This window comes from Odocoileus virginianus, chromosome 17 (assembly GCF_023699985.2).
Source record: "Odocoileus virginianus isolate 20LAN1187 ecotype Illinois chromosome 17, Ovbor_1.2, whole genome shotgun sequence".
Classification (NCBI taxonomy): Eukaryota; Metazoa; Chordata; class Mammalia; order Artiodactyla; family Cervidae; genus Odocoileus; species Odocoileus virginianus.
Window position 1 is genome coordinate 47,833,368 of NC_069690.1, and position 25,992 is coordinate 47,859,359.

Here is a 25,992-nt window from a genome sequence, read left to right on the forward strand (position 1 = left end):
CTGACCTGAGAGGCGGGGTCGCATCTCTGGAGCGCAGGTCTGAGGGCGGGAACCACCTGACTGGGTACCCTAGCCTTTCCCCTCAAACCTCAGGAGCAGGCAGGACCCAGACTCTCACACTAACTCAAGCCCGCCCCCCCGGAAATCATGCAAATTAAGGTAAGAGATTTTCTTATTTTTAATTGATAAAAGGATAAGTATCTCAGTATAAATAACAATACTTTGTGGAGTTTTTAACAGGTGTGCTAGTAAAATGTTCGCGAAAAGACCAAAATGGGTGGAAGTGAGGAAATGGAAGCATAAATGACCCTTGAACGATGTGGGGCCACTTAACACGCAGATTTTTTTTTTTCAAGAGTATACGTCTCGGGCCCACCTCCCTACACGACCCTGGTTGGTTAGAAACGCAGCTGCAGAACCGTAGATGTCATGGATAAGAGGGAAGACTATAAATTAGACGCAGATGTTTTTACTGTGTGAAAGGCGGCCGTCCCTAACCCCTGTGTTGTTCAAGAGTCAAGTGTAAATGAATGTCTAGACTCTCCCATCCCACCCTCCACCTCCCCATAGAGAGACCCCAGCCACAGAGACACAGACTGCCCCCCAGCCCAGGACCCAGAGCTACCCACAGACACACAGCTGACACAGATGCCCCAAGGCACAGAGCCCCCTTCAGGACACACAGAAGCTCCTGCAGGGACACAGGGCTCTCCAGGACACAAAGCCCCCCCGACAGGCACTAATCTGTTCTGTATTAAAACCCAGCTTTCTATTTGTAAGAGGGAAAACACCCTCTAACATTTTAACAGCGTAGGCCCCACTTCTCAGAATGCTTTTGGAATGCTGTCAGTGTCGCTGTGACCAAGTGTGTCTCCACTGGGGGCTGGGCATCAAGTGAGTTGTCTGTCTCCTGTGGGGTTATTAAAGAGTTTCTTTTAAAAGATAAAAAGTACTGAGCAAGGCCAGGGAATTTAGCCACCCATGGAAAAGAGTCGCACTCCATCTACCCTTCAATGGACAGATACGCAACAACAGAGAGGCAAGAAGCAAACACTAGAGCCCCTCATGTCCACGTGGATGGACATCAGATGAAGAGAGTCAATTCCTAGGCAGGTTGATAAGAAGTCTGGGGTCCCCGAGGAGGAGAAAAGGGTCTGGAGCCCTTGAGAAAGAGGAAGGGGTCTGGGGCTCTCAAGGAGGAGAGAAGGACCACCTTTTTTTTTTTTACCCCTATATTGCTTTGTATCAGTCAATATAACAAAGTGTCTTGCTTGTGGACATGTTTCTCCTTAACAAGAACCTTCTGACTAATGTTGTTAAGTATGTTGTGCGAGTGGGTCTGGTAAGACCTTTCTATTGTTAATTCTAATCTTGTTAATTTAAGGTGTATGTTGTAGGAGTGGGTCTGGTTAAAGTATATAAGGCCTTGATAAGACATGGGTGGGGGCCCCCTTCTGAAATCTCTGTCAGAAGCTTTCTCTCTTTTTTTTTTTTTTTGGCACCAAAGGCACATCCTAGCTTTATTAAATGGCCCACGCTGCAGTCAATATAAAAACACAAAGAGTCCCATCAGTTTAATAATAAAAAACCCCCAAAATGGAAAACTGAGGGCACAGGGAAGAGGACCCTGGGCCAGGGCCACGGGGAGCCCTGCTCGTGGCACCGGGCCTGGCCGCAGGGACCCTGGTATTGCTGTTGCTATGAAGTCCAGGGGCAGCGATTATCCTGTGGAGCCACCATTCAGCCGGGTCAAGGACCCTTACTTCTTCTGGGGTGTGCTCAACTTCTGCATGCCCCAGATCTTGTCCAGCAGGCCACAGATGAAGGCCTCAGTGGGTTTGTAACAGTCAACCAGTTGCTCCTTGATCCTGGCAGCCCGGGTATCATCGCTCTCCGTGTCCAGGAGTTCATCCACATCGATCGATTTCCAGCTCCAGGATCTCCTCTCCTGGCAGTCGTAGAGGCGAGTGAGCTGCTCCAGGATCCACTCCTCCAGGTTGAGGTGCTTCTGTAGCTCCTTGCGGTCGTACTTGACCGTGACCTTACCTTGGCACCGTGACCTTACCTTGGCGCCTCACTGGGCCCTCGTCGCAGCCCCAGGGAGGCTCTGAAAGTAGACGCCCCGGGCCCTGGGCCACCATTCCCCGGTCAGTTGGCTGGGGCCTCCAACGCTGCGCCCCCCATGGGGCTGCTGTCCGCCTTGGCAGCTGCCGGGGCCAAATCAGGCCCCTCCCTGATGCCCGCCTGCTAGCTCCAGGCCACTTAGCATGCGGAGCCCCTGGGCAGAAGCTTTCTGTCCATTTAATAAAAGGACACAAAAGCTCTTTTCTGCTACACAAAAGCTCTTGAGTGATCAAGCCTGGTCCCTGGTCCAGGGAGGCTAAATCTTCCAAGATCACAAATCCCACATCATTCACTGTAAGCTATCAACATGTTGAGCAAAGAAAGCAAGTTGCAAAGCAGACCCACGTGCAGTTCACTCTGCACAAAGCTCAAAGCAGGCAGACTCAGGAAGCCGCTGTTCAGGGATACATACTGAGGTGGATGCAGACAAGTAAAGAAAACAACACAGAATTAGCTATGCTGTTGTGCTTAGTCGCTCAGTCAGTCTGACTCTGCGACCCCATAGACTGTAGCCCACCAGGCTCCTCCATCCGTGGGATTTCCCAGGCAAGAATACTGGAGAGGGTTGCCATGCCCTCTTCCAGGGGATCTTCCCCACTCAGGGATCAAATCTGCATCTCCCATGTCTTCTGCATTGCAGGCGGATTCTTTACCTGCTGAACCATCAGAACTGGAGATGGTGGTTTCTCCTGGAGCAGGGTTGTCATCTGCAAGAGGGGAGGGGCCTGTGTGGTCAGCTGAAAAACTACCCACAAGGTTGTAAATGTGTCCCCTTGTATGGCTGAAGCAACTTTGCAGATGTGATTATTGACCTTGAGATGGGGAGAGGATTGGGCTCTAAATGCCATCCCTTGGTAAGAGGAAGACAGGGTGTCAATGTGACCCTGGAGGCAGAGATTAGAGTGGTGCAGCCATGAGCCAGGGAACAATGGCAGCTCTTAGAAGCTGGAAGAGGCCTGGAACTGATTTTCCTCTGGAGCCTCCAGAAGGAGGAACCAGCCCTGCCCACACCTTGATCTCAAGACTAAGGGCTTCTGACCTCTAGAGCCGTGAGAGAATAAATATATATTGTTATAAGTCACCACAGCCAATGATTCAGTACCTCATGTGGCAGCCTGAAGACTGGCCCTCAAAGATATCAGGTCCTCATCCCTGGAACCTGCAAATATTACCTTGTTTTGGAAAAAGAATCTTGGCAGCTGTGATTAAATTAAGGACCTGAGATGGGGAGATGACCCTGGGTTATCCGGATATGCCCTGAGTGCCTCACATGTGTCCTTAGAAGAGGAAAGCAGAGAGAGGTTTGATACACTTAGGAAGAAGGCCATGTGAACACGGACACAGAGGTCAGAATGATGCAGCCACAAGCCAAAGGATACCCGAGGCCATGGAAGCTGGAAGAGGCAGGAAAGTTCCTTCTGGAGCCTTCAGAGAGGTCACAGCCCTGCCCACACCTTCACGTCAGCCCATTTTGGAGTTGTGGCCTCCAGCACTGTGGAAGAATACATTTCTACTATTGGTAAATTTGTTACAGCAGCCACAGAAAACAGAATATAAGAGCAGTAGGAAACTATTACAACAAGCAGAGGGCTTTGGAAATAAAGTTGTTTCATATGATACAGTGTTTCACTAGTAAAACAATCTAGAGAACCTTCAAAAAGCTACCATCATTACCCCTGATTTCTGAAGTGGACCAAGGAGCAAAGATAAAATTGGGGTGGGGGCAAGGTATCAGGAAACCAGCAGACAACGCTGGCTGGCTTTGAGCTACACAAGGCACTGTCCTCCAGTAGAAGTAGGAAGTCAGCTTCTGCCAGAGCAGACAGGAGTTTTCTAGACCTGACTACCAAGTCCACTCCTGACCGAGAGAGTCACCTTCCTGTCATCTCATCAGGCACAGAAAGAGCACCGGAGATTCTGATATACCCAGTCTGGCCATAGAGGGCTCTGTAGGATATGACAGCTGCCTGGACAAGGCCACTCTGGCTTATAGGCACAGCATAAAAGCAAGACCTTGCATGAACACAGTCCAGAATGGAGCAATGTCTGAGCCAGCAAAGACCAGACCCCATCATGGAGTCGGAGCTGCTGCTGCTCTTGGCAGAGACAGCTTTAACCTGGCTCAGTCTTCACACATTCTAGGTAAGAGTTACTAAAACAGTGATCCCAGAATCACCCCTGCTCCCTGAGAGTGTTGAACACAGCAAAGTGTTCTAGCACAAGTTAGTCTGAATCCTTTCCAGCATCCTCTGGAAATGCCCCTGTTTCTTGACCTTGCGCGGTCTCTCTGTGATGAGTCAGCTGAGTTTCTGATGACCTCTGATTGACAGCAGTGAGAGCACCTCTGGGCTGCCTTGCCTAGGAAGGGTAAAGGCTGGAGCAACAGCCTTTGGACCGAAGTGGACTTTGGAACTCTTCCTTGTCTCTGTCTTCCTCTCCGCAGTGACTCAGAAGCCTCTGTGCCTGGGCTGGCTCCACTGTTCAACTCATGGGAAAGTAGAGTGAAAGAAGCAATATTCCACACTTGATTTCTAGACTGAGGCAGGAAAGGGATGGTAGGATTTAAAGCCAAAACTTGATGGGCAGGAACCAGCCTTTTTTGAGAACAATATGTAAGATTTCAGAGATCTGAAGAAGGAGGGCGCAGACCTAAATATTCCATCAAAGCTGGAACAGATGGAGCCAGACCCTGACTGTTGAGTTTAGGCTGGTTGGGGAGCAAAGGTTGGGGATCGATGGTCAGAGGTGAGGAGGGACAGGGCCAGCTTGACCCTCACCAGGGCAGGGATCCCTATTGGGTACCCACTGCCTATGTGAGAGGTGGCTCCCATTACTACCATCAACCCATCTGCCTGCTGCCAGCAGGAGCATCTGCAACAACAACCGCCCTGTTCTGAGGCTTTGTCAGCCTCAACCACTAGGTCAGCATATTGACGACACCCCTGGTGAAGGTTGGGGCCCCAAGGGAAGAGAGGTCTGAGAGCATATAGGGAGCAGGGAGTGAACACGGGGTTCCACCCTCCCGGTGTGTTAGGGCATATCCCCTGCCGCCCATGACAGCTTAGCTACCTCCCTCCAGTTCCCCGATACATGCAGCTTCCTGCTTGCTTTTCAAATTCACATTTACTTTGATGACACACTTCTCCTGCAGAGGGAAGCATCTCTATCTTCCTGTCTTTGGCAAAACAAATATTATCAAGCCCGTAACTGACATTTTTTGCAGATTCAATATTTGCCTGGATCATTCCTCATCAAAGTTGTAAACTGTCTAGGAAATTATTCTGCATCACAGTAATTTTCACAGGGCAATTGAAGACATAATTGTACATAATGCATTTTGAATCTAGACGCTTGAAAAGACAATTACAAACAGCTGGGACATAATTTGATGTTCTTGTTTATACTGGGGGGTGGATTTTGCCAGCAGAGAAGCCATAGGAGAAAATGGTGAAGTTTGAGAACAGTTTCTCCAGGGTTCAGTTTACATTTCAGTTATGAGTTCTGTGTTCTCACCACCAAAACATGCATACTTGTGCTTAATACATTTTATATAGCATGGGTGCTGTCACTTCAGTCATCTCTGACTCTCTGTGATCCTATGGACTATACCTACCAGGCTCCTCTGTCTGTTGGGATTCTCTAGGCAAGAATATTGGAGTGGGTTGCCATGCCCTCCGCCAGGCGATTTTCCCGACCCAGGAATCAAACCGAGGTCTCCTGCATTGGTAGACAGGTTCTTTACCACTAGCGCCACTGTATTAGGGTTTATTTTTATTTCACAGGAATGCTACTTTGATAGCACTTTCTACTGTGAAGCATAACTTATTTTCTCGTGTGAGCCCTGGAGCTGCTATAACAGATCACCACAAACTAGGGGGCTTAAAACAATAGAAATCTGCCTCTCACAGTTCTGGTGATCAGAGTCTGAATCCAGGTGTGGGCAGGGCTCTCTTCTGCCTCTTCCAGCTTCTGGTGACCCCAGGGGTCCTTCAATTAAGCAATGAAAAGGAACAGAAGGGGCCTGGTTTAGCCTTGCAACCAGGCATCTCTCCCCAGCCTCCTCCCCTCCACCTGGGGAACCTGCACCTTGTACTTCTGTGTACCCTTCAAGGGTGGGGAGAGGGGCTTGCGTTCAGGATGGACTCCTCTTTTCTGCTGGTTTTGGTCAGGGAAGTGACACCCCACCTCAGCTGTCTGGTTTCATGGTCAGCAGGTCAGCTCTTCACTCTCCTTTCTCCATCCACTGCCCAACAGAGAAAAGGATGCGACAGTCCGCCAGCAAGTCCTCCCAGGCCCAAAGCCCCTTGTAGAGAGACTGTCCCCTCCAGACTTACCTGCTATGTCCTCACCTGCTCCCCTGTGGACATTTGTCCCCTTCATGCCCAGGGGGCTGGGTGACCAGCAGCAGCTAAGCCCATTCCTCCTCTCTAGGCCACAGCTCCACCATCTCTGAAGGTGTCGCTTTCTTTAAATTTCTAAAAACCTATAAATCAGGGACTTCCCTGGTGGTCCAGTGGTTAAGACTCCACACTTCCACTGCCAGGGGTGTGGGTTCAATCCTTGGCTGGGGAATGAAGATCCCACATGCCAGGTGGTACAGCCCAAAGAGCAAAGAAAAACTAAAAATTACTAACAGAAACCAAGGACATCTGGGTGTTTTCTCTTCTCTGAAAGTTATTTTTTAAATCTATTGTTGCATCTTCTGTCTGCCACAGAGAGCCAAGCCACAGAACCAGGAAGGAGGCCCTGCCGGGAGCGTTGGCAGAGTCAGCTCCAATCTTGACGTCACTCATGCTGGGCAGTGATGCCCCATGCACTGGGGCCAGAGCACCTCCCACTCATCCTGTAGAGACACAGGCGGGACAGCTGCCCCTTCAGGCCCCACTGTCTGCCTCTACGTTCTTTTCAGGAGAAGGCATCCTTTCACCCCATGGTTCAGGTCAGGGACACAGCCCTGTTGCCAATGCCAGGTACTAGCACTGACTCTGGTGACTGAAATAGGCAATAAGGCAAATGGGATCAAGGGTGATGGAAGTACACAAAACCAGAAAGAAGCAGCCAACGAGTCTACCAAGAAACAAGTATACTTTTTATTGTCAAGAAACATCGATTCTTAAACAACAGTGTTCGCTTCACTCTTAGCTGAAAACGGCTCTGAGTGACATTCTCTTGCCAGTCTGGACATGGTGTAACCGTGCTGCAGTGTGTTTGCTGTAACTAGAAATATCTTTGGCATTTTCTTCCCTTAGCATCATAACTCGTAAAACATTTGTACAAAAAAATGTAGATTTACAGAAAATATGCATATAAATCACTTATCCTAAAACGTAGTAAATAACGTAGCAAAAACTTGATCAAATCCGTTTCATACACAAGCTGGACAGATTGGCTGTGCGTAATCTCTAACTTATCTATGGTGTTTTATAAATTAGTGCTTTGACATTAAAAAGGAGGTTTATAAAAAGACCCCTCATAGTGTCGAAAATTCTTAACTTCTCTCTCCATTCCCACTTTTTGTAGTCCCTAGAATTTATACTCATCACAAACATATCACCATTCTTATAAAAAGTAGTTATTTTAAGAAAAAAGTTGCACTGCAATCATGATACGTTACATTCAAAATTCCATGTTATCCAGAGTTCTTCCCTTTATAAACACATGTCTGAAATAAGAGCCCATGCCCATCCATGCAGAAGTATCTGGTAAGCAGGGTACCAGCCTCAGTTTCATCGCTCAGGGCCACGTGGTCACCATGACATTGGCGGGCGTCTAGATCCAGAGTGGCCTCCCCCTCCTGTCTGTGCCCCTCCTCTGCCTTGTACCCTCCTCAAGAGACTTTGCAGTTGTTTCTGGAGCAGCGTCTGGGGGGGCTCTGGGGGAGGTGGGTGCCCTTTGCTTTTCGGAGGCTGGTCCTCTTGTGGCCGGAGCTGGTGGCAAGGGAGCAGGGGCGGCCATGCACCATCCTGGCGTTCAGGCCGGTGGCCATCGAGAAGGACTTGAGGTGGCTCCTGAGGGCCGTGGGCAGCGGCAGCCTGTCCACCAAGTGCACAGGCGTGCAGGACACCACTGCCCGGCAGCACAGGTCCTGCAAGCTCAGTACTTGGGAGAGAAAAGAAAACCTGGTTCATTTGTGTTGTCCTGGGCATGGGGGCAACACCGGGGCAGCAGGACACCTGTCCACCCTTCTCTCTGGAACTCTGGGGCAAGGTGTCAAGTCCCAGTCTCCCACCCTGCCTACATGTGGCAATTAGAAATGGGTGGTCCTGCTTCCGTCTCCTTAAACCCAGTTTGCCTCCAAGCTTGAGACCACCACTGTCTCCTCCACTGGGTCTGAGAGATGAGTCCTGCCAGGTGATGGCCAATGAGGTCTCCTCAGGATTAATGCAACCAGCTTTTGGGGCTTGAGGTCAAGGGCTTCAGGAAATGTGCTTCCCAACTGAGTAGCTGACCCAAAAAATGTGTGTTATCAGCTTTATAAAGACATACTGGAGAACACAGCAGAAAAGCAAATGCTGTCACTTATATTTCACCTACATCATTCATTTTATAACGGAGTCAGAGTCCCTGCTCAGATAAAGCAGGGCTTCCAAGGGGCCTGCTGGGAGCAGAGACTGTGTCTCACCCTTGGTGTGGTCAGGGCGCTGCTCAATCCCTGGAGGATCAGACAAAAGGAACACAACCCAGGGCTTTGGCTGCTTTTAGAATCAAGGTCCTAATAACTTCCAGAACAGTGCTGCTCAACTAGGGGTGATTTTGACTCCCTAGGTCATTCGGCAAAGTCTAGAGACATTGATGGTTTTCACAAATGGGGGCAGGGAGACCAGGGATGCAGCTCACTCACAGCATAGGAGACGCACCCACCAGAGGACACTCCATCCCAAGTGGCTGTAATGCCAAGGGGCAGAAGGTCGAATTTATGAGAATGGAGACAGCAACCTGGGGGCAGGTCCTGGGAGGCTGAGCGCTGGGGGGCTGCCGGGCAGCCTGGAGGAACACCTACCCTTGCTCGGCCTCCAGAGCCGGTCCATCCCGTGCCGCAGCAGCACGATCCTGGCCAGCTCCATGAAGGACTCGGTGATGTTGAAATTGCACAGCGGGCTGACCTCGAAGAACGTCACACCCAGGCGCTCCGCGTAGGCCTGGGCCTGCTCCGTGGGGACCTGCCGCTTGAAGGCCAGGTGCAGGCGGTTCCCCACCAGGATCTTAGGGACCCCCGGGGCATGCTAAAGGGTGACAAAGAGGCAAGGAAAGTGGGTCAGGTGCAAGCTTTGTTGTTGGTTTGACAGGTGTCCTGGGGTGATATCCACCTAGAACTTCAGAGTATGTCCTTTTTTGAAAGTAGGGGCTTTGTAGATGGAATTAGTTAAGATGAGGTCTTGGGGTGGACCCAATATCCCATTACTGTGTCCTTTTAGAAGGGGAGAGGACACAGGACGCCAGAGCAGAGATGGATTGAGGCGTCCACAGGTCAAGGACCAGGGATGGTCAGTAACACCAGAAACTGGAGGAGGCAGGAAGGATCCTCCTCTCAAACAGAGGGAGCCAACACCTTGATTTTGGACTTTGACCCCAGAACTCAGAGAATGAGTTTCCTTTGTGTTCAGCCACACAGTCTGTGGTGAGCTGTTACAGCCACCCCAGGACACTCACAACAGTGGGTGGGACTGACCACTCGACATCCCCATTGGCAGCTGGGCTGCTCAGGGTGCCAGCAGATAGCAGCCTAGTCCCCACTGGTCAACCCACCTGACTGTGTGCAGGGCCTCATCCTGTGCTAGGAGGCGACATGTCCTCCCTGCTGTGGCTGGAGCCTCGTGCCCTGGCTCCCCTGCCCACCCCTCCGTGGGCCCACAGGGAGGGAGCCCTGCCCCTGTTGTACCTCATTGATCTCCTTAATCCACCGGTCGATGCCATCAAAGGACCAGCGGTTTGCGATGTCGTACACCAGGATCACACCCTGGGGAGGCAATAGGCCTCTCAGTGGCCAGCACGCAGGCCACTCAGGCACACACTCACAATGAGCTAAACAGTCATTCTACTTATTTTAACACAAAGTACATTTTTAAAAAATTTATGTGCCAAATGTAGCAGCTATATGATCATTTCCAATGATAATTTCATAAGCTCATGGAGAAACCCTCAAATGTGAAGGTGAGTTGGGTACTGGAGCTCAGTTCCCCACATTCATGAGCTGGTCCAGGGACATGGAATGTGGGGGGACTGCAGAGCCCACCCACCTGGACAGAGAGTTCCCACACACGTGCAGACACACACGCATGTGAATGTGGTGCACACACAACCCACATGCCTGCATATTTATGTATGCACATGCATAAATGCACGTGAATGCATACCACTCATGCACACGTATGTACAAATGCAACACATGCAACCACACCTCCATGATGCTGAAGGCTTGGGAGTCACCAAACAGTCCACAGCACAACTTTAGATTCTGGCATCAACTTATAGGTAAGCTGATTGCCTTGTCCTCCAAGTATCCATTAAAGAGCATTCCGAAAGTCATTATTAAAGTCAATTTGACCTCCCTGTTCAAGGGATGTTACCTGTGCGCCACGAGAATAAGAGCGGAATATGGTACAAAATCTTCCCTGACCCGATGTGTCCCTGGAAAAGATATTAGAGGCCTGTAAGAAGAAATCACTGCTTCTTGACAACAAGGTTTTTGAACTTGGGAGCCAGAGCAAGTACATTTTATAATTATCAGTCAGTGGCCATCCCAAAGGAAAGTCCAAGCTCCCAATAAAACGTTGGACACATTTTCCCTGGAGAGATCCAGACCTTGAGATGTCCTTCTGGGCCCTTTCTCTTTTCTAATTATTTGAAAAGTCAACTAGAGAAAGTAGTAATGGGTTGAAATGTGATGTGTTAGCTGCTAAGTCGTGTCCGACTCTTTGCGACCCCATGGACTATAGCCCGCCAGGCTCTGCTGTCCATGGGATTTCCCAGGCAAGAATACTGGAGTGGGTTGCCATTTCCCTTCTCCAGAGTAATGGGTTTCCACATAATAATTCTGACATTTCAATAAATCTAATTTAGGTTTTTTAAAAGTTGTTTAATTTGGAGATAAAGCTATGTAGTAAGGAATGTGAGTCTACACTGAGGGAGAAAGAGGCCAAAGGATTTGGTGGGGTCACTCCACTTCCAATTAACTCAAAAAACATCATGGGAATTCCCTGATATCCAGTGCTTAGCACTCCTTGCTTTCACTGCCAATGGTGTAGGTTCAATCCCTGGTCAGGGAACTAAGATCTGGCGAGAAAAGATCACAAGAAGCCAGCCCTGTGGATACACCCCTATGTTCCTCAATAAGAGGAAGTGATCCTGGGATGCATTCATCAGGATAAAGAAGAATAGCACTTTGGGACGGACTCCACCCTGTCTCAGGGCATTCACTGAGATGGACTGACCACCCCAACCAGGCACATTGGCTCCATTTCAGATGCCAAAGAAACAGGAGCAGCTGTTACAACAGACTTCTGAGTCCAGGAAAAGTTTGGATTGAGAGGGGAGCCCTCAGGAGGTCTCTGGGGAGGAAGGAAGGGAAAAGAGATTTGAGACTCAGCAGGGACAGGGACATCGAGTGGACATGATGGAGAGAGGCTTCCTGGGTCAGCCTTGGGGGCTTACTGCTGCTGGTTAGGGGTGGGTGGGGGTGGGAGAAGGGGCTCTGGGCCCACTGGAGACACTTGTGGCCTTGAGAGAGATCTGGCATGGTCAGGCGGGAGAACGGAACCATGCAGGTGGCCCAGGAGAGGGGATGACACAGGAGCTAGTGATGGTGGTCAGGAAAGCCACATGGCGTAGGGACAACCCAGGGATTAGTCACAGCAGGAAAACCCTAGTCACCCACCCCTGGAGCTGGAGGGCCAGGGGTATCACACTAGAGCATCAGAACCAAGGCTGTCGGGAGTGGGGACCAAGAAAGAGACCCAATCCAGAGCTGGGCAACACCCTGGCCTCTTACACTCCATCCCCCTCCACCCTCTGCCCTGTTGAGCTTGGTCACAGCATATGGCCCCTCTGGGCGCCAGCGAGGCAGAAGAAGGCCACATGCTCTGGACTGACTCCGAGGCCCATGCAGATCTCGACTCCCTCGGGAGCCATTGGGTCAGGCTGGGGTTGAAGCAGTGGATCTTCCCTCAGATGGCATCAGAGTCCCCAAGGGGCAGGACAGCTCCCCCCACCCCATGTTCAGGGGTCAGGAGGGACCCCTGACTCACCAGAGCTGCAGCTTCACCCGCCGGCCGTCCAGCAGGATGGTGGTGGTCTTGTAGTCGATGCCTGTGAAAGAGGGTCGAGGCAGCTTAAGTGCCAAGCACTTCCACAAAGTCTTGTTCTGGTAAAAGGTGCAGATCAGAGAGACAATCTCATGCTGGGGGAGAAAGGACTTCCCACTAGTGGGATCCAGCGCTCACGGGGCAGCTGAACTGGGCCCCACTTAGACCCTGGCCCCCCAGCCTCACCTACCTTCTATCTGAAGCGGTCTCCAACCTCCACTCCTCCCTTATCACCACCGCCTCCAGCTCAGTGCCCAGGCCCCTGCCACGACCTGAGGGGTGGGCAGCAGGAGCCCCCAGAACCATTCTGCCCCTGGCTCTACACATGGCCTGCTGGCCCCAAGTTTGCTGAGAGACTGTGGGCAGCCCAGTCACACACCCTTGTCTCTGCTGGACTCAGGGCTAGAACATGGCTCTCCTTTCCTCCCAAGTTATCCCACTGAGAATGTAAGGTAAAAGTGTATAGAAAATGAAATTAGTAATGAAGTATTATCTCAACTATGCAAAGATGAAACATGTACACAAGGGTGATGAAGTAAAGTTCCCGTACTATGGCAAGACAAGAAAAACTTAGACATAGATAGTTTTTCTGCCCACATGGACTGCCTCCCTCCTCTGCCTTGTGTATTGGACATCTGCATTGACCACACCCCCATAGGAGACTACGTGCGTGCCTGCTAAGTCGCTTCAGTTGTGTCCAACGCCTTGTGACCCTATGGACTGTAGCCCGCCAGGCTCCTCTGTCCATGGGATTCTCCAGGCCAGAATACTGGAGTGGGTTGCCATGCCCCCCTCCAGGGGATCGTCCCGACCGAGAGATCCAACCTGCATCTCCTGCATAGCAGGCAGGTTCCTTATCGCTGAGCCACCAGGGAAGCCCATAGGAGAGAACATTCCTTCTTAATTTCTAAACCATCAGGATGGCCTGGGCAGCACTTGACAACTCCTCAGGAGATAACCTTCTTTCCCAATGTTGTGAGGGCTCATGATGACCCAGATTTGCTTTGGATGAGCAGACCTAGATTATGTAAACCGTCAACATGCCTTTTGATGTATATCCCTTTGTCTCAAAAATGTTTATAACTGTGTTTTGACCTGTGACAGGCAAAGCAGTCCTCAGAGCTTTCCAAAAGACAGTCTCCCAGGTTATAATTCACAGGTTGGTACAAATAAAATTTTCCATTTCTTTCTTGAGAAATGTTAGTCTGTCAGTCATGTCCAACTCTTTGCAACCCCATGGACTAGGGCCCACCAGGCTTCTCTGTTCATGGAATTCTCCAGGCAAGAATAACAGAGTGGGTTGTCATCTCCTACCCCAGGGGATTTTCTAAACCCAGGGGTTGAAACTGGGCCTCCTGCATTGCAGGCAGATTCTTTACCATCTGAGCCACCAGGGAAACCCTTCATTTTCTTTCTTAGACTAACTGATTAATTTTTCATTGACACTTATGGTGTAGTTGACAGGATATCAGAGACACCCACCGGAGGACACCAGGGGTCTACCTTGAATGGGCGCTCAGTACCAGCCTTCTGAGCCCCGCCGGCTTCTCTGTACTCCTCAGGTGTTCTGGTGAGCTCTCCTGATATCCAGATCTCACTGTTTAAGTGATGATCCTACAACTTTTATTTAAGGTTTTCTGTATGTGACTTGGAGTCTTAAGGGGCACTGGTGAATTTCCTTGATAGAGTCCTAGGGAAGTCTGGGCAGGACGCTCAAAGAAACATAGGCAGCTGGGGTTTTGTTAAATTTGGCTTCAATTAAGAAGAAAGGAAAAAAAAAAAGTCGATACATGGTCTGACCAAACAGTTTGCCAATGACACAAGCCAGCCTGCTCAGCCCCAAGAACAAGGGACATCAGCTCCTTCCCACCACAAGGTGTCCCCAGGTGACTGAGAACCTAAGGGAGGTGTCCGGGGATCAATCCTCCAGATGAGTAGCAGTGCTAACAGCAGATCCCAGTACAACACAGTTCTTCTGGGGACACACGAGATAAAAGCTGATCACCCAGTACTCCGAGCACCCATAGTTGTTTTAGACTGTCAGAGGGTGAAACTAAGGTACGTAAAAAAGTCGAGCCGATCCTGGGGGTAACTCCCTGGAGAGCTAGACTCAGAAGCAGCACAAAGCTCATCAACCACACTGTCCTCAGGAAGTTGTTCAGATCATATCTCATCTCTGAATTAGGCAACCAAATCGATAATGGGAAACTGTGCTTCAGAGGCCGAACAGCTCACGGATGGACAGCCACCTATGGAGACACAAGCTGGGTTTATATAGAACTGATGTTTGCAAGTGCTTACTTAATTGGGAATTAAGAGAAATCCTGCCTTGAAATGACCAAGTTGGGATTCTTTTTTTGGCATTCCAGAACTGATTTTTGTGTGAACACTCAGAGGAAGCCAGCAGAGGATAATTGCTTACTATGTCAGCCAGTCTCTGGCTGACCCTGCCGGCAGGGTCTCCTGGAAACTAGAGTAATAAAAAGCTTTTCTTTTTTCTAAAGTTGGATTGTGTGCATGCATACTAAGTCGCTTCAGTCGTGTCTGACTCTGCAATCCTATGGACTGAAGTCCGCCAGGCTCCTCCATCCATGGGATTCTCTAGGCAAGAATACTGGAGTGGGTTGCCATGCCCTCCTCTAGGGGATCTTCCCGACCCAGGGATCGAACCTGCATCTCTATGTCTCCTGCATTGGCAGGCAGGGTCTTTACCACTAGTGCTACCTGGTAAGCCTTAAAATTGGGTTAGCAGCAGAAAATATTTGTGGGGCTAGTTTCTTGGATCATTTTAATTGGAAAGGCTCCTAATTGTTAAAATTTCAAAAAACTCATCTTAAACTATTTTACCTGTTTTAATCGGTATGCAAAAGCCCCAAGGCGGGGGACTTCCCTGGATGCCAATGGTTAAGAATGCAGATTGCAATAGAGGGGATGCGAGTTCTACTCCTGGTCAGGATAGATCCCACATGTTGCCGAGCAACTAAGCCCATGCGCAACTACTGAGCCACAACGAAAATCCCGCCTGCCCGCCTGCCGCAATGAAGACCCGACAAAACCAAAAAAAAAGTCTTCTTCATAAGTCTCCTGTCTTAAAACAAGTTAAGGGCAATGCCACGTGTCTGGTGGGGATGGCAGAATATTCAGCCTCACGTTCTGAGGACACATCATCCAAGTGTTTAGGACATAGTATAGATGCCAGAGAGTATTTAGGTCAGTAGTTTCAGATCTGGGTAATTGCATCTCTTAAAAATAATTTTTTATTTATTTAATTTTATTTATTTTTGGCTGTACTGACTCTTCACTGCTGCACTCAGGCTTTCTCTAGTTGTGGCAAGTGAGCTTACTGTGGTGGCTTCTCTTGTTGCAGAGCCCAGGTTCTAGAGTTAGAAGGCTCAGTAGTTGTGGGGTGTAGGCTTAGTTGCTCTGCAGCATGTGGAATCTTCCCAGACTAGGGATCAAACCTGTGTTCCATGAATTGGCGGGAGAATTCTTAAACACTAGACTACCAGGGAAGTCCTGAAATTATATCTTGTAGCAACTACCAAGGACCTCTTTACAGTCCTTTAAATCCCTTCGAATGCTTATGTCCTTCCTTTAGCAACAGTCAGCACTGGGGCAAATGTAGCATGAGACACCCACACACATACACAATAAATAAATAGAATATATACACATTTAATAAGTAGAGTGTATATATGCATAATAAATAGGTATGAATGCATATAATATATACACATAATAAATACAATGATAACTACATTATATATTTTATATAAACTGTACATAATTTAGAGATATCAAGGGAACATTTCATGCAAAGATGGGCACCATAAAGGACAGAAATGGTATGGACCTAACAGAAACAGAAGATATTGAGAAGAGGTCGCAAGAATACACAGAAGAATTATACAAAAAAGATCTTCACAACCCAGATAATCACAATGGTGTGATCACTCACCTAGAGTCAGACATCCTGGAGTGTGAAGTCAAGTGGGCCTTAGGAAACATCACTACGAACAAAGCTAGTGGAGCTGATGGAACTCCAGTTGAGCTATTTGAAATCCTAAAAGATGATGCTGTGAAAGTGCTACACTCAATACGCCAGAAAATTTGGAAAACTCAGCAGTGGCCACAGAACTGGAAAAGGTCAGTTTTCATTCCAATCCCAAAGACAGGCAATGCCAAAGAATGCTCAGACTACCACATAATTGCACTCATCTCACATGTTAGCAAAGTAATGCTCAAAATTCTCCAAGCCAGGCTTTAACAACATGTGAACTGTGAAATTCCAGGTGTTCAAGCTGGTTTTAGAAAAGGGAGAGGAACCAGAGATCAAATTGCCAACATCCACTGGATCATCAAAAAAGCAAGAAAGTTCCAGAAAAACATCTATTTCTGCTTTATTGCCTATGCCAAATCCTTTGACTGTGTGGATCACAATAAACTGTGGAAAATTCTGAAAGAGATGGGAATACCAGACCACCTGACCTGCCTCTTGAGAAATCTGTATGCAGATCAGGAAGCAACAGTTAGAACTGGACATGGAACAACAGACTGGTTCCAAATAGGAAAAGGAGTAAGTCAAGGCTGTATACTGTCACCCTGCTTATTTAACTTATGTGCAGAGAACATCATGAGAAACGCTGGGCTGGATGAAGCACAAGCCGGAATCAAGATTGCCAGGAGAAATATCAATAACCTCAGATATGCAGATGACACCACCCTTATGGCAGAAAGTGAAGAAGAACTAAAGAGCCTCTTGATGAAAGTGAAAGAGGAGAGTGAAAAAATTGACTTAAAGCGCAACATTCAGAAAACTAAGATCATGGCATCCAGTCCCATCACTTCATGGCAAATAGATGGGGAAACAGTGGAAACAGTGACAGACTTTATTTTTTTGGGCTCCAAAATCACTGCAGATGGTGACTGCAGCCATGAAATTAAAAGACGTTTACTCCTTGGAAGAAAAATTGTGACCAACCTAGGCAGCATATTAAAAGGCAGAAACATTCATTACTTTGCCAACAAATGTCCATCTAGTCAAGGCTATGGTTTTTCCAGTAGTGAGAGTTGGATCATAAAGAAAGCTGAGTGCTGAAGAATTGATGCTTTTGAACTGTGGTGTTGGAGAAGACTCTTGAGAGTCCCTTGGACTGCAAGGAGATCCAACCAGTCAATCTTAAAGGAGATCAGTCCTGAGTGTTTATTGGAAGGACTGATGTTCAAAGTGAAAGTTCAATACTTTGGCCACCTGATGCAAAGAACTGACTCATTTGAAAAGACCCTGATGTTGGGAAAGATAGAAGGCAGGAAGAGAAGGGGACGACAGAGGATGCGATGATTGGATGGGGGCTCAATGAACATGAGTTTGAGTAAACTCCAGGAGTTGGTGATGGACAGGGAGGCCTGGTATGCTGCAGTCCATGGGGTTGCAAAGAGTAGGACACAAGTGAGCAACTGAACTGAACTGATACATATTTATATAGAGAGAATATAGAAGTATATATTTATGGTTCAGTGGTAAAGACTCCACTTTCAATACAGGAGACATGGGTTTGATCCCTGATGGAGTAGATCCCCTGGAACAGGAAATGGCAACCCACTCCAGTATTCTTGACTGGGGAATCCCATGGACAGAGTAGTCTGGTGGGCTACAGTCCATGGGGTTACAAGAGTTGGACATGACTTAGCAACTAAACCACCACCATCATACATAAAAGTTAACTTTGAAGTTGCTCAGACAGTAAAGCATCTGCCCACAATGCAAGAGACCTGGGTTCGATTCCTGGGTTGGGAAGATCCCATGGAGAAGAGAATGCCTACCCACTACAGGATTCTTGCCCAGAGAATTCCATGGACAGAGATTACAGTCCTTGGGGTCACAAAGAGTTGGACACAACTGAGGGACTAATGCTTTTCTTTGCATACACACACACACACACACACACAAATATTTAGTTTTTCCCTTGGAATGCTTAAAGGTTTTTCACTGTCTGCCTGAGGCAATACATAAGTACACTTGGGTATCTATTTTTGCATCTGGAGATAACGTGGGCTTTGGCACATCTGTTTCCAGACAATGAGAGAAGACACTTGCTACTCACAGGCTAGAGGGCTGTTTCACTTTTATCCTAAAGGAAGTTAATCTACCGCATGAGCTGGCCTGGCTCCTTTGATTTAGAAAGTCTCCTGCTGCTGCTGCTAAGTCGCTTCAGTCATGTCTGACTCTGTGCGACCCCATAGACGGCAGCCCACCAGGCTCCCCCGTCCCGGGGATGCTCCAGGCAAGAACACTGGAGTGGGTTGCCATTTCCTTCTCCGATGCATGAAAGTGAAAATTGGAAGTGAAATTGCTCAGTCATGTCTGATTCTTCGCGACCCCATGGGCTGCAGCCTACCAGGCTCGTCCATCCGTGGGATTTTCCAGGCAAGAGTACTGGAGTGGGGTGCCATTGCCTTCTCCAAGAAAGTCTCCTAGTGTACTTATATTTTAGGTCCACAATAAAAAAAAATTTCCATAAATGTAAAAGAATTCATTCCTGATTGTCTTCTTAAGCATACTTTTAAAATGAGTTTTTAAAACTATATTTGGTTTATGTGTTCATGAGTTGTGGACACACATGGTTTCAGGGGTCACATCATTGTCTAGGGCTTAGTGTGGAAAATGTACCACACCTATGTTCCACTCTCCATTTTATTTATTTATTTAGATTCACTGCACAGCTTGTAGGATATTAGTTCCCTGACCAGGGATTGAACCATGGGCCCATGCCAGTGAAAGTGCCAAGTCCTAACCACTAGACTTCCAGGGAATTCCATTCACTCCCCATTTCAATTTTCACTAGTTCTCTCTTTTGCTGTGTCTCTCCAAACTTGTAAAAACATACTTATATTCCTACTTCCTGACTTTTCAGTTTTAGGCATTAATCAATTTTCCATTACAGAAGGTGAAAATACGGTTCTGTTTCACTGCCCTACCCCCTGCCTCTATCTCTAACACACATTCTCTCTCTCATTTATACATGCACACACTAACAGAGTCTAGTTATGTTGCTGTTTTAGCTAAATCAATATTCAATTTTAAATCAATATGAGCAAGTGAACACTATCCAGAACTGACCCATGTGGTGTACTGTGTTTATCTGTCCTTCGTGTACAATTTGTTTTTGTTTTGGGTACACTGTGTGACATGTGGGATCTTAGTTCGCCAACCAGGGATCCAACCTGTGTCCCCTACATTGCAAGACAGAGTCTTAGCTGGATTGCCAGGGAAGTCCCTGAGTTTTTTTGTTTGTTTGTTTCTTCCAGAGTTAAAGATTGCCTTTTGGTTTACTTGCTTAGTTTTCTCAAAATTATCACTAACTCCTCCCTATAATCTCCCTAGTCATCTAAATCTCTAGATGTGGGCCTATCTAAACTCAGTGAAGAGTGACTGCCTTAGACATAACATAAATAAATGTCTAGGCTGCCCTTACTCTTCACTGAGTTTAGGTAGGCCCACAGCTGAGGTAGGAAATGATTCTCCTTCAGAAACACAATCTGACCTGTCCTCCGGCAGGATATGAGGGGATTTTCTCCTTGATGCTGGTGTTTTGCAGTTCCAAGCCTTATTATGGGGCATCTTTATTCTTCGTTGTTTTGCTGACAACTCAATGGGCTCTTTCAATCTGGAGATGCAAATCTTTCAATTTGGGGAAACTTTTTTTTTTTCATATTTAGCTATTTGGCTGCATCATGTCTTAATTGCGGCACCCGAGCTCTCTAGCTGTGGTACACAGGCCAAGCTTCTCTGCAGTATATGAGATCTTAGTTCCCAGACTAGGGATCAAACATTCATCCCTTGCATTAGAAGGCAAATTCTTAACCACTGGACCACCAGGGAAGTCCCTGGGGAAACTTTCTTGAATGATGCTTTCTTCCTCTGGGGTGTTATTAATAAGATGTTGCCTTTCTTTGGAAATTTTATTTCTGCCATCACATTTGCAATTTCCAAGATCTTTGTTAATTTTTGATTTCTCCCTTTTGACATTCTGGCTCTGGTCACAGCTGCAAAGCTCCTACTGGACCAGCCCTGCTGCAGATAACAACTCTCAATGGTGGACATGATATAAAAACCAGTGAGCTGACAACCCTGGAGAGTGACTGACTAAGCAGGTGGGAGAGAGAGTGTCTTCATTGTTTTCTCCACATTGGCCTCATAGCTTGCAACAATCGTATAGTTTGGAATTGTCCGGGGCCAGCTTCCTCCCCAGGCGGAAATTAACCTAACACAGAAGAAGCAGGGATGGGGCGTGGGCAGGGAGCAGCTTTGAGGAGAAGGAATAGTGGAGAGTCCAGAATGGCTGAAATCAGGCACACCCCTCAACCTGTCAGTTACATGAGGCCACACACTTCTCTTTGCTTAAGCTTCTTTGAGTGGACACTGCACCAGAAAATGCTCTGTCTGACAGAAAACCCATGAAGCACAGTGACTGGAGAGAAAGACAGAGAAAACTTGACGCGCAAATCTTGGAAAAGCTACAGAACTGCCTTTTAACATCTTCCCAAAGCAGAGCATAATGCCCTCCACACCCCAGAGTTTCATTAACAGTAAAAATGTATTTGGGCTTCCCAGGCAGTGCTAGTGGTAAAGAACCCGCCTGCCAGTGCAGGAGACCCAAGAGACATGGGTTCGATCCCTGGATCAGGAAGATACTCTGGAGTAGGAAATGGCAACCCACTCCAGTTTTCTTGCCTGGAAAATTCCATGGACAGAGGAGCCTGGAAGGCTACAGTTCGTGGGGTCACAAAGAGCCGGACATGACTTAGCAACTGACCACCAAACATGTATTTAAAAGAAAATCTAGGGACTTCACTGGTGGTCCAGTGGCTAAGACTCTACACTCCCAAAGCAGGGGGCCCAGCTTCGAATCCTAATTGCAGAACTAGATCCCACATGTCACAACTAAGAGCTCACCTGCCACAACTAAGACGTGGTATAGCCCAATAAATAAATAAAAATAAAAAAATCTAACTCAGCGATAATGATCTAACTATTAATGTTGGGACCCAAACTGAGCCCTGACTCTGGTGGTGGTTCTCATCAGGGCCAATGCCTGCCGGCTCACCTGTGCTCGGCACACCAACCGTGATGCCTGGGACCGTCAGGCACCCTCCCTGAGCCACGTGTGCTCTGGAGACCCAGGCCCACAGGGTCTCCATCAGTATCAATGTCCTTTAGAGCTGAGACCCATCCTTCTTCCTGCACAGACCCATCTGTGCAGCTGAGTGACCCACTCCCATGGCAGGCACCTCCTTTATCCCTGTAGCTGAGAATTTGGGACAGGGAAGAACAGGGGAGGTTGAGGGGGAGGGTTGGGGGGATGGGAAATAAAGCTTGAGAAAACATTCCTCCCCTTTGATCTGTAGGGTGGAAAGTGGGAGCAAAGATGGGCTAGCCCACCGGGGACCCCACAGGTTTCCCATATAGGACTGTGAAGACCCTGCAAGGAGAAGCTCTGTGGCACCTGGGAAAATCCCATTCCTGATGACCAGCAGTTCCCTCCCTCTTCTTTTCTTTTTTTAATTAACTTATTTTTTATTGAAGGATAGTTGCTTTACAGAATTTTGCTGTTTTCTGTCACACCTCAACATGAATCAGCCATAGGTATGCATGTATTCCCCTCCCTTTCGAGCCTCCCTCCCATCTCGCTCCCCATCCCACCCCTCTAGGTTGATACAGAGCCCCTGTTTGAGTTTCCTGAGCCACACAGCAAATTCCCATTGGCTATCTATTTTACACATGGTAATGTAAGTTTCCATGTTACTCTTTCCAACATCTCACCCTCTCCTCCCCTCTCCCCATGTCCATAAGTCTATTCTCTATGTCTGTTTCTCCACTGTTGCCCTGTAAATTAATTCTTCAGTACCATCTCTCTAGATTCTGTATATTTGTGTTAGAATACGGTATTTATCTTTCTCTTTCTCCCTCCCTCTTCCTGTGCCTCGGTTTCCCGGATGGCTCATGTCTGAGACCTGCCACCAGCAGTGGCCCCAGATCAGCACAAGCTCCATTCTCAGGCCTCTGGGTCCCAGAAGATAAACCCTCCATCAAGGCTGTGCCCGCCACGGAGAAGCCCCCAAGACCTACCTAGTCATGCCAGGTTCAAAGCCTCATTGTGAGAAGGGTCTCTTTTTTCATCCACTTATTTATTGAACCGTTTTTTTTTAATGTTCCTCCATTTATGTGTTTGCTATGTGCCTATTTATTGTGCTTCCTCTTCTCTGACTGTTACTTTTTTGGTTCATAGTTTTGATAGCAATAGTGTCCGTGTTAGGCTCAGAAGGTGTAATACACATTCGGTGCACTCAGCCAATTCACCAAGAGCTCTGTCCATCAAAATAAAATAAAAATACACAAAAGCTCCTAGAACAAAACCTGTCGGAATGTTCACTGAGTGAATCAGAACAATAGAGACAAGAAGAGAGATAATTTTAGCCTAAAAGAAAAAGGAAATGTCAACTGCTAAGCCACTCCTTACACTTTGAGGCCACCGGATGTGTAAATAATCTATTTCAGCTCCTCCTGCACCTGCTGAATTCTATCTCTATGACTGGGAGGATCCAGACATGTAAATACTGGCTAAGTATCATTGACGAACGTATTCATCATGAAAACCTGAATTTTGAGAACATGTCTTATGTTGATTTAAAATATCTGAAAGCGGAGTGCTGGCTGCCAGGGGTGAGGGAGGGTCCAGGTTTCCACTTGCAGGGATGAGGAAAATGTTCTAAAATTAGAAAGTTACAGGGTTGTGAATGTCTCAAATGCCACTGAATGATTCATTTTAACACAGTTGCATGTGTGCGTGCTAAGTCGCTTCAGTCGTGTCCAACTCTTTGTGACCTTGTAGCCTGTAGCCCACCAGGCTCCTCTGTCCACAGGATTCTCCAGGCAAGAATACTGGAGTGGGTTGTCATGCCCTCCTCCAGAGGAACCTCTTGACCTAGGGATGGAACCCGTGTCTCCTGCAGCTCCTGAATTGCAGGAGGATTCTTTTTCTTTTTTCTTCTTCTTTTCTTTTTTTCTTTTTTTTTTCTTCTTTCTTCTTCTTTTAAACAACTTTTTATTGGATATAGTTGATTTACAATGTTGAGTTAGTTTCAGGTGTGCCATAAGACGAATCAGTTACACATATACATATATCCATTCTTTTTCAGATTGTTTTCCCATATCAATCATTACAGAGTATTGGGTAGACTTTCCTGTGTGATACAGCAGGTTCTTATTAGTTATCTATTTTATATATCATAGTGAAAGTGTTAGCCACTCAGTCATGTCCAACTCTTGCAACCCCGTTGACTGTAGCCCGCCAGGCTCCTCTGTCCATGGGATTCTCCAGGCAAGAATACTGGAGTGGGATGCCATTTCCTTCTCCAGGGCAGGTGGATTTTTTACTGCTGGGCCACCAGCAAAAGTCCTTTAACAGACTAGTTTTATATTATGTGAATTTCACCTTTAAAAAAATCTATATGTAAGTCCTATCCCAAGATGTACCCTGCCTGGCTTTTCAGATCAGAAGGGCACTTTGTTGGGAAATGCTGGGGCACCTCATAGGACTGAGGGGGCTCAGCATGGGAGAAGCGTGGAGACCCCAGGGCTGAGGTACAGGCCCAAGCTTCACCCACGGCTCAGAGCTCTAAAAGTGTCATGTTTTAAATGGGGATTTGAAGTGTGTTCATCATATGAGAATACCTCGCAGTGAGCAGCTACTGAAGTCCACACTAGTCCCCCTCTTTTTTTTTCCCATTTATTTTTATTAGTTGGAGGCTAATTACTTTACAATACTATAGTGGTTTTTGCCATACATTGACATGAGTCAGCCATGGATTTACACGTATTCCCCATCCCGATCCCCCCTCCCACTTTCCTCCCCACCCCAAGTCCCGCTCTTTTTCAGAGTCTGTGCTTAGTCGCCCAGTCGTGTCCAACTCTTTGTGACCGCATGGACTGTAGCCCACCAGGATCCTTTTGTCCATGGGGATTCTCCAGGCAAGAATACTGGAGTGGGTTGCCCTGCCCTCCTCCAGGGGATCTTCCCAACCCTGGGATTGAACCCAGGTCTCCCCCATTTCAGGTGGGTTCTTTACTGTCTGAATCACCAGGGAGGAAAGTGTATTCCCTACACATTTCTCCTTCCTGGTTTTTCTCTTTGAGATAGCAAAGTGGGGACTTCCCTGGCACTCTAGTGGTTAAGAGTCCGAACTTCCAATGCAGGGGGCAAGGGTTCAATCCTTGGTCAGGGAACTAAGATGCTACATGTAGTATGGACAAAAAGAAAAAAAAATAGCAAAGTGGTTTGACCCTGGCTACCCCAGCTCATCTACACAGCTCCCAGCTCTTAGCTGCCCCAGCTGCTCACTCCCCATTTGGGGGCTAAACTCCCATGCCTTCCCTGGCAGGGACAGGACCACTGTCATGCCCGCCTTTTCCCCTAACAATCTATGTGCTAAGCTACTGTATTCTGGCCTTGTGAAATCCCACAGCAAGAACAAGCTCCACCAACCAAATACTGATGGGACCCAGTACATCACCCACCAAGAATGAAATTAGGGGTAACCCAGAGTTTCCCCTAACTATCACTTGATATGGCCCAACAACTACCCCTTCTTTCCAGAGCCCCAACACCTCAGAGGGTCCCAGTCCCTTCAAATTGAAAAGCTGCCCCTGCCAGGTCTCGAGGTCACCCCTTAATGTGGGCACTGCTTAGACCTGGACTCAGGCCACCAGCAGGGCTCAGTGATCAGGTCCAAGTTCCCTCTGCTTGCCACACCACAGGTCAATGAATCCAAGAGACAAGATGTTGGGGCAAGGAATACGATGAAAGCTGGTTGACCGAGAAGATGGCATAAATAAGTGGAGAGAAATAATGTGTTCATGGATTGGATTGATAGACCCAGTATAGTTAGGTTGGCAGTTCTCCCCAAATTGATTCATAGATTCAGTCTCAGTCAAAAATCCTGGTTGGATGTTTTGGGGGTGGGTAGATTGAAAAAGCTAAATTTTATATGGAAAACGAAAGGAATTAGAATAGCTCTCGTGCAGCAAGGAAGACCCAGTGCAGCCAAAACTAAACTTAAAAAAAAAAAGATCACCTAAAGAGACAAGTCATCTGCGTTAGCAAACTGATGAAACACTGGTAGCATCTTGAGCCAGCATGCTGCAGTCAGACCAGCTTTAGGAGCCCCCGGAACCCCTGCAAATGGGTGGGTGGGCCAGCACCCTTGCTCCTGGAGAGGAGGAGAGGGGAGGGTGACCCAAGTCAAGTGAGGAATTTGGTTGAGGCCTCCAAGGAGGCAAGCTCACTTCTGAAGAAGGTAAACCCTGAAGACGTCACTGAAGCTGCTGTCTTACATCACAGCCCTTTTAAACTGTCTTCTTTGTGGATCTGACAAAATCTACATAACTGATATTTTTAGGTCCAAGCCCCTCGGGCATTGTAGCTCTTCTGTTTTTGTTTATACACAATTCACCCTTTGCCCCCAATTAAGCTAAAGAAGCCTGGAAAGTTTGAAACAGAGGTTCAAA

The 25,992-nt window shown here is 47.7% G+C and overlaps 1 protein-coding gene, 1 long non-coding RNA gene, 1 other non-coding gene and 1 pseudogene across 3 annotated transcripts in view; 1 reads left to right on the forward strand and 3 right to left on the reverse strand.

Annotated features, from left to right (window-relative positions):
• Nucleotides 1–7,590, forward strand: LOC139039166 (uncharacterized). Its single transcript, XR_011492410.1, has 2 exons — nucleotides 1–159; nucleotides 6,840–7,590. It is a non-coding gene; the product is annotated as an uncharacterized lncRNA (long non-coding RNA).
• On the reverse strand, nucleotides 1,760–3,513 carry LOC110146446 (protein phosphatase 1 regulatory subunit 14B pseudogene; annotated as a pseudogene).
• Nucleotides 7,193–25,992, reverse strand: part of RAB40B (RAB40B, member RAS oncogene family) — a 26,470-nt gene continuing 7,670 nt past the window's right edge. The window contains exons 2-6 of the mRNA XM_070479753.1: nucleotides 12,369–12,429; nucleotides 10,692–10,752; nucleotides 10,004–10,081; nucleotides 9,125–9,347; nucleotides 7,193–8,223 (exon numbers count right to left, since the gene is read on the reverse strand). Of these exons, the coding sequence (XP_070335854.1) occupies nucleotides 7,952–8,223; nucleotides 9,125–9,347; nucleotides 10,004–10,081; nucleotides 10,692–10,752; nucleotides 12,369–12,429 (695 nt within the window). The 3' untranslated portion in view covers nucleotides 7,193–7,951. The remainder of the gene's footprint in view (nucleotides 8,224–9,124; nucleotides 9,348–10,003; nucleotides 10,082–10,691; nucleotides 10,753–12,368; nucleotides 12,430–25,992) is intronic.
• TRNAE-UUC (transfer RNA glutamic acid (anticodon UUC)) lies at nucleotides 19,164–19,237 on the reverse strand. The gene has a single exon. It is a non-coding gene; the product is annotated as a tRNA-Glu (tRNA).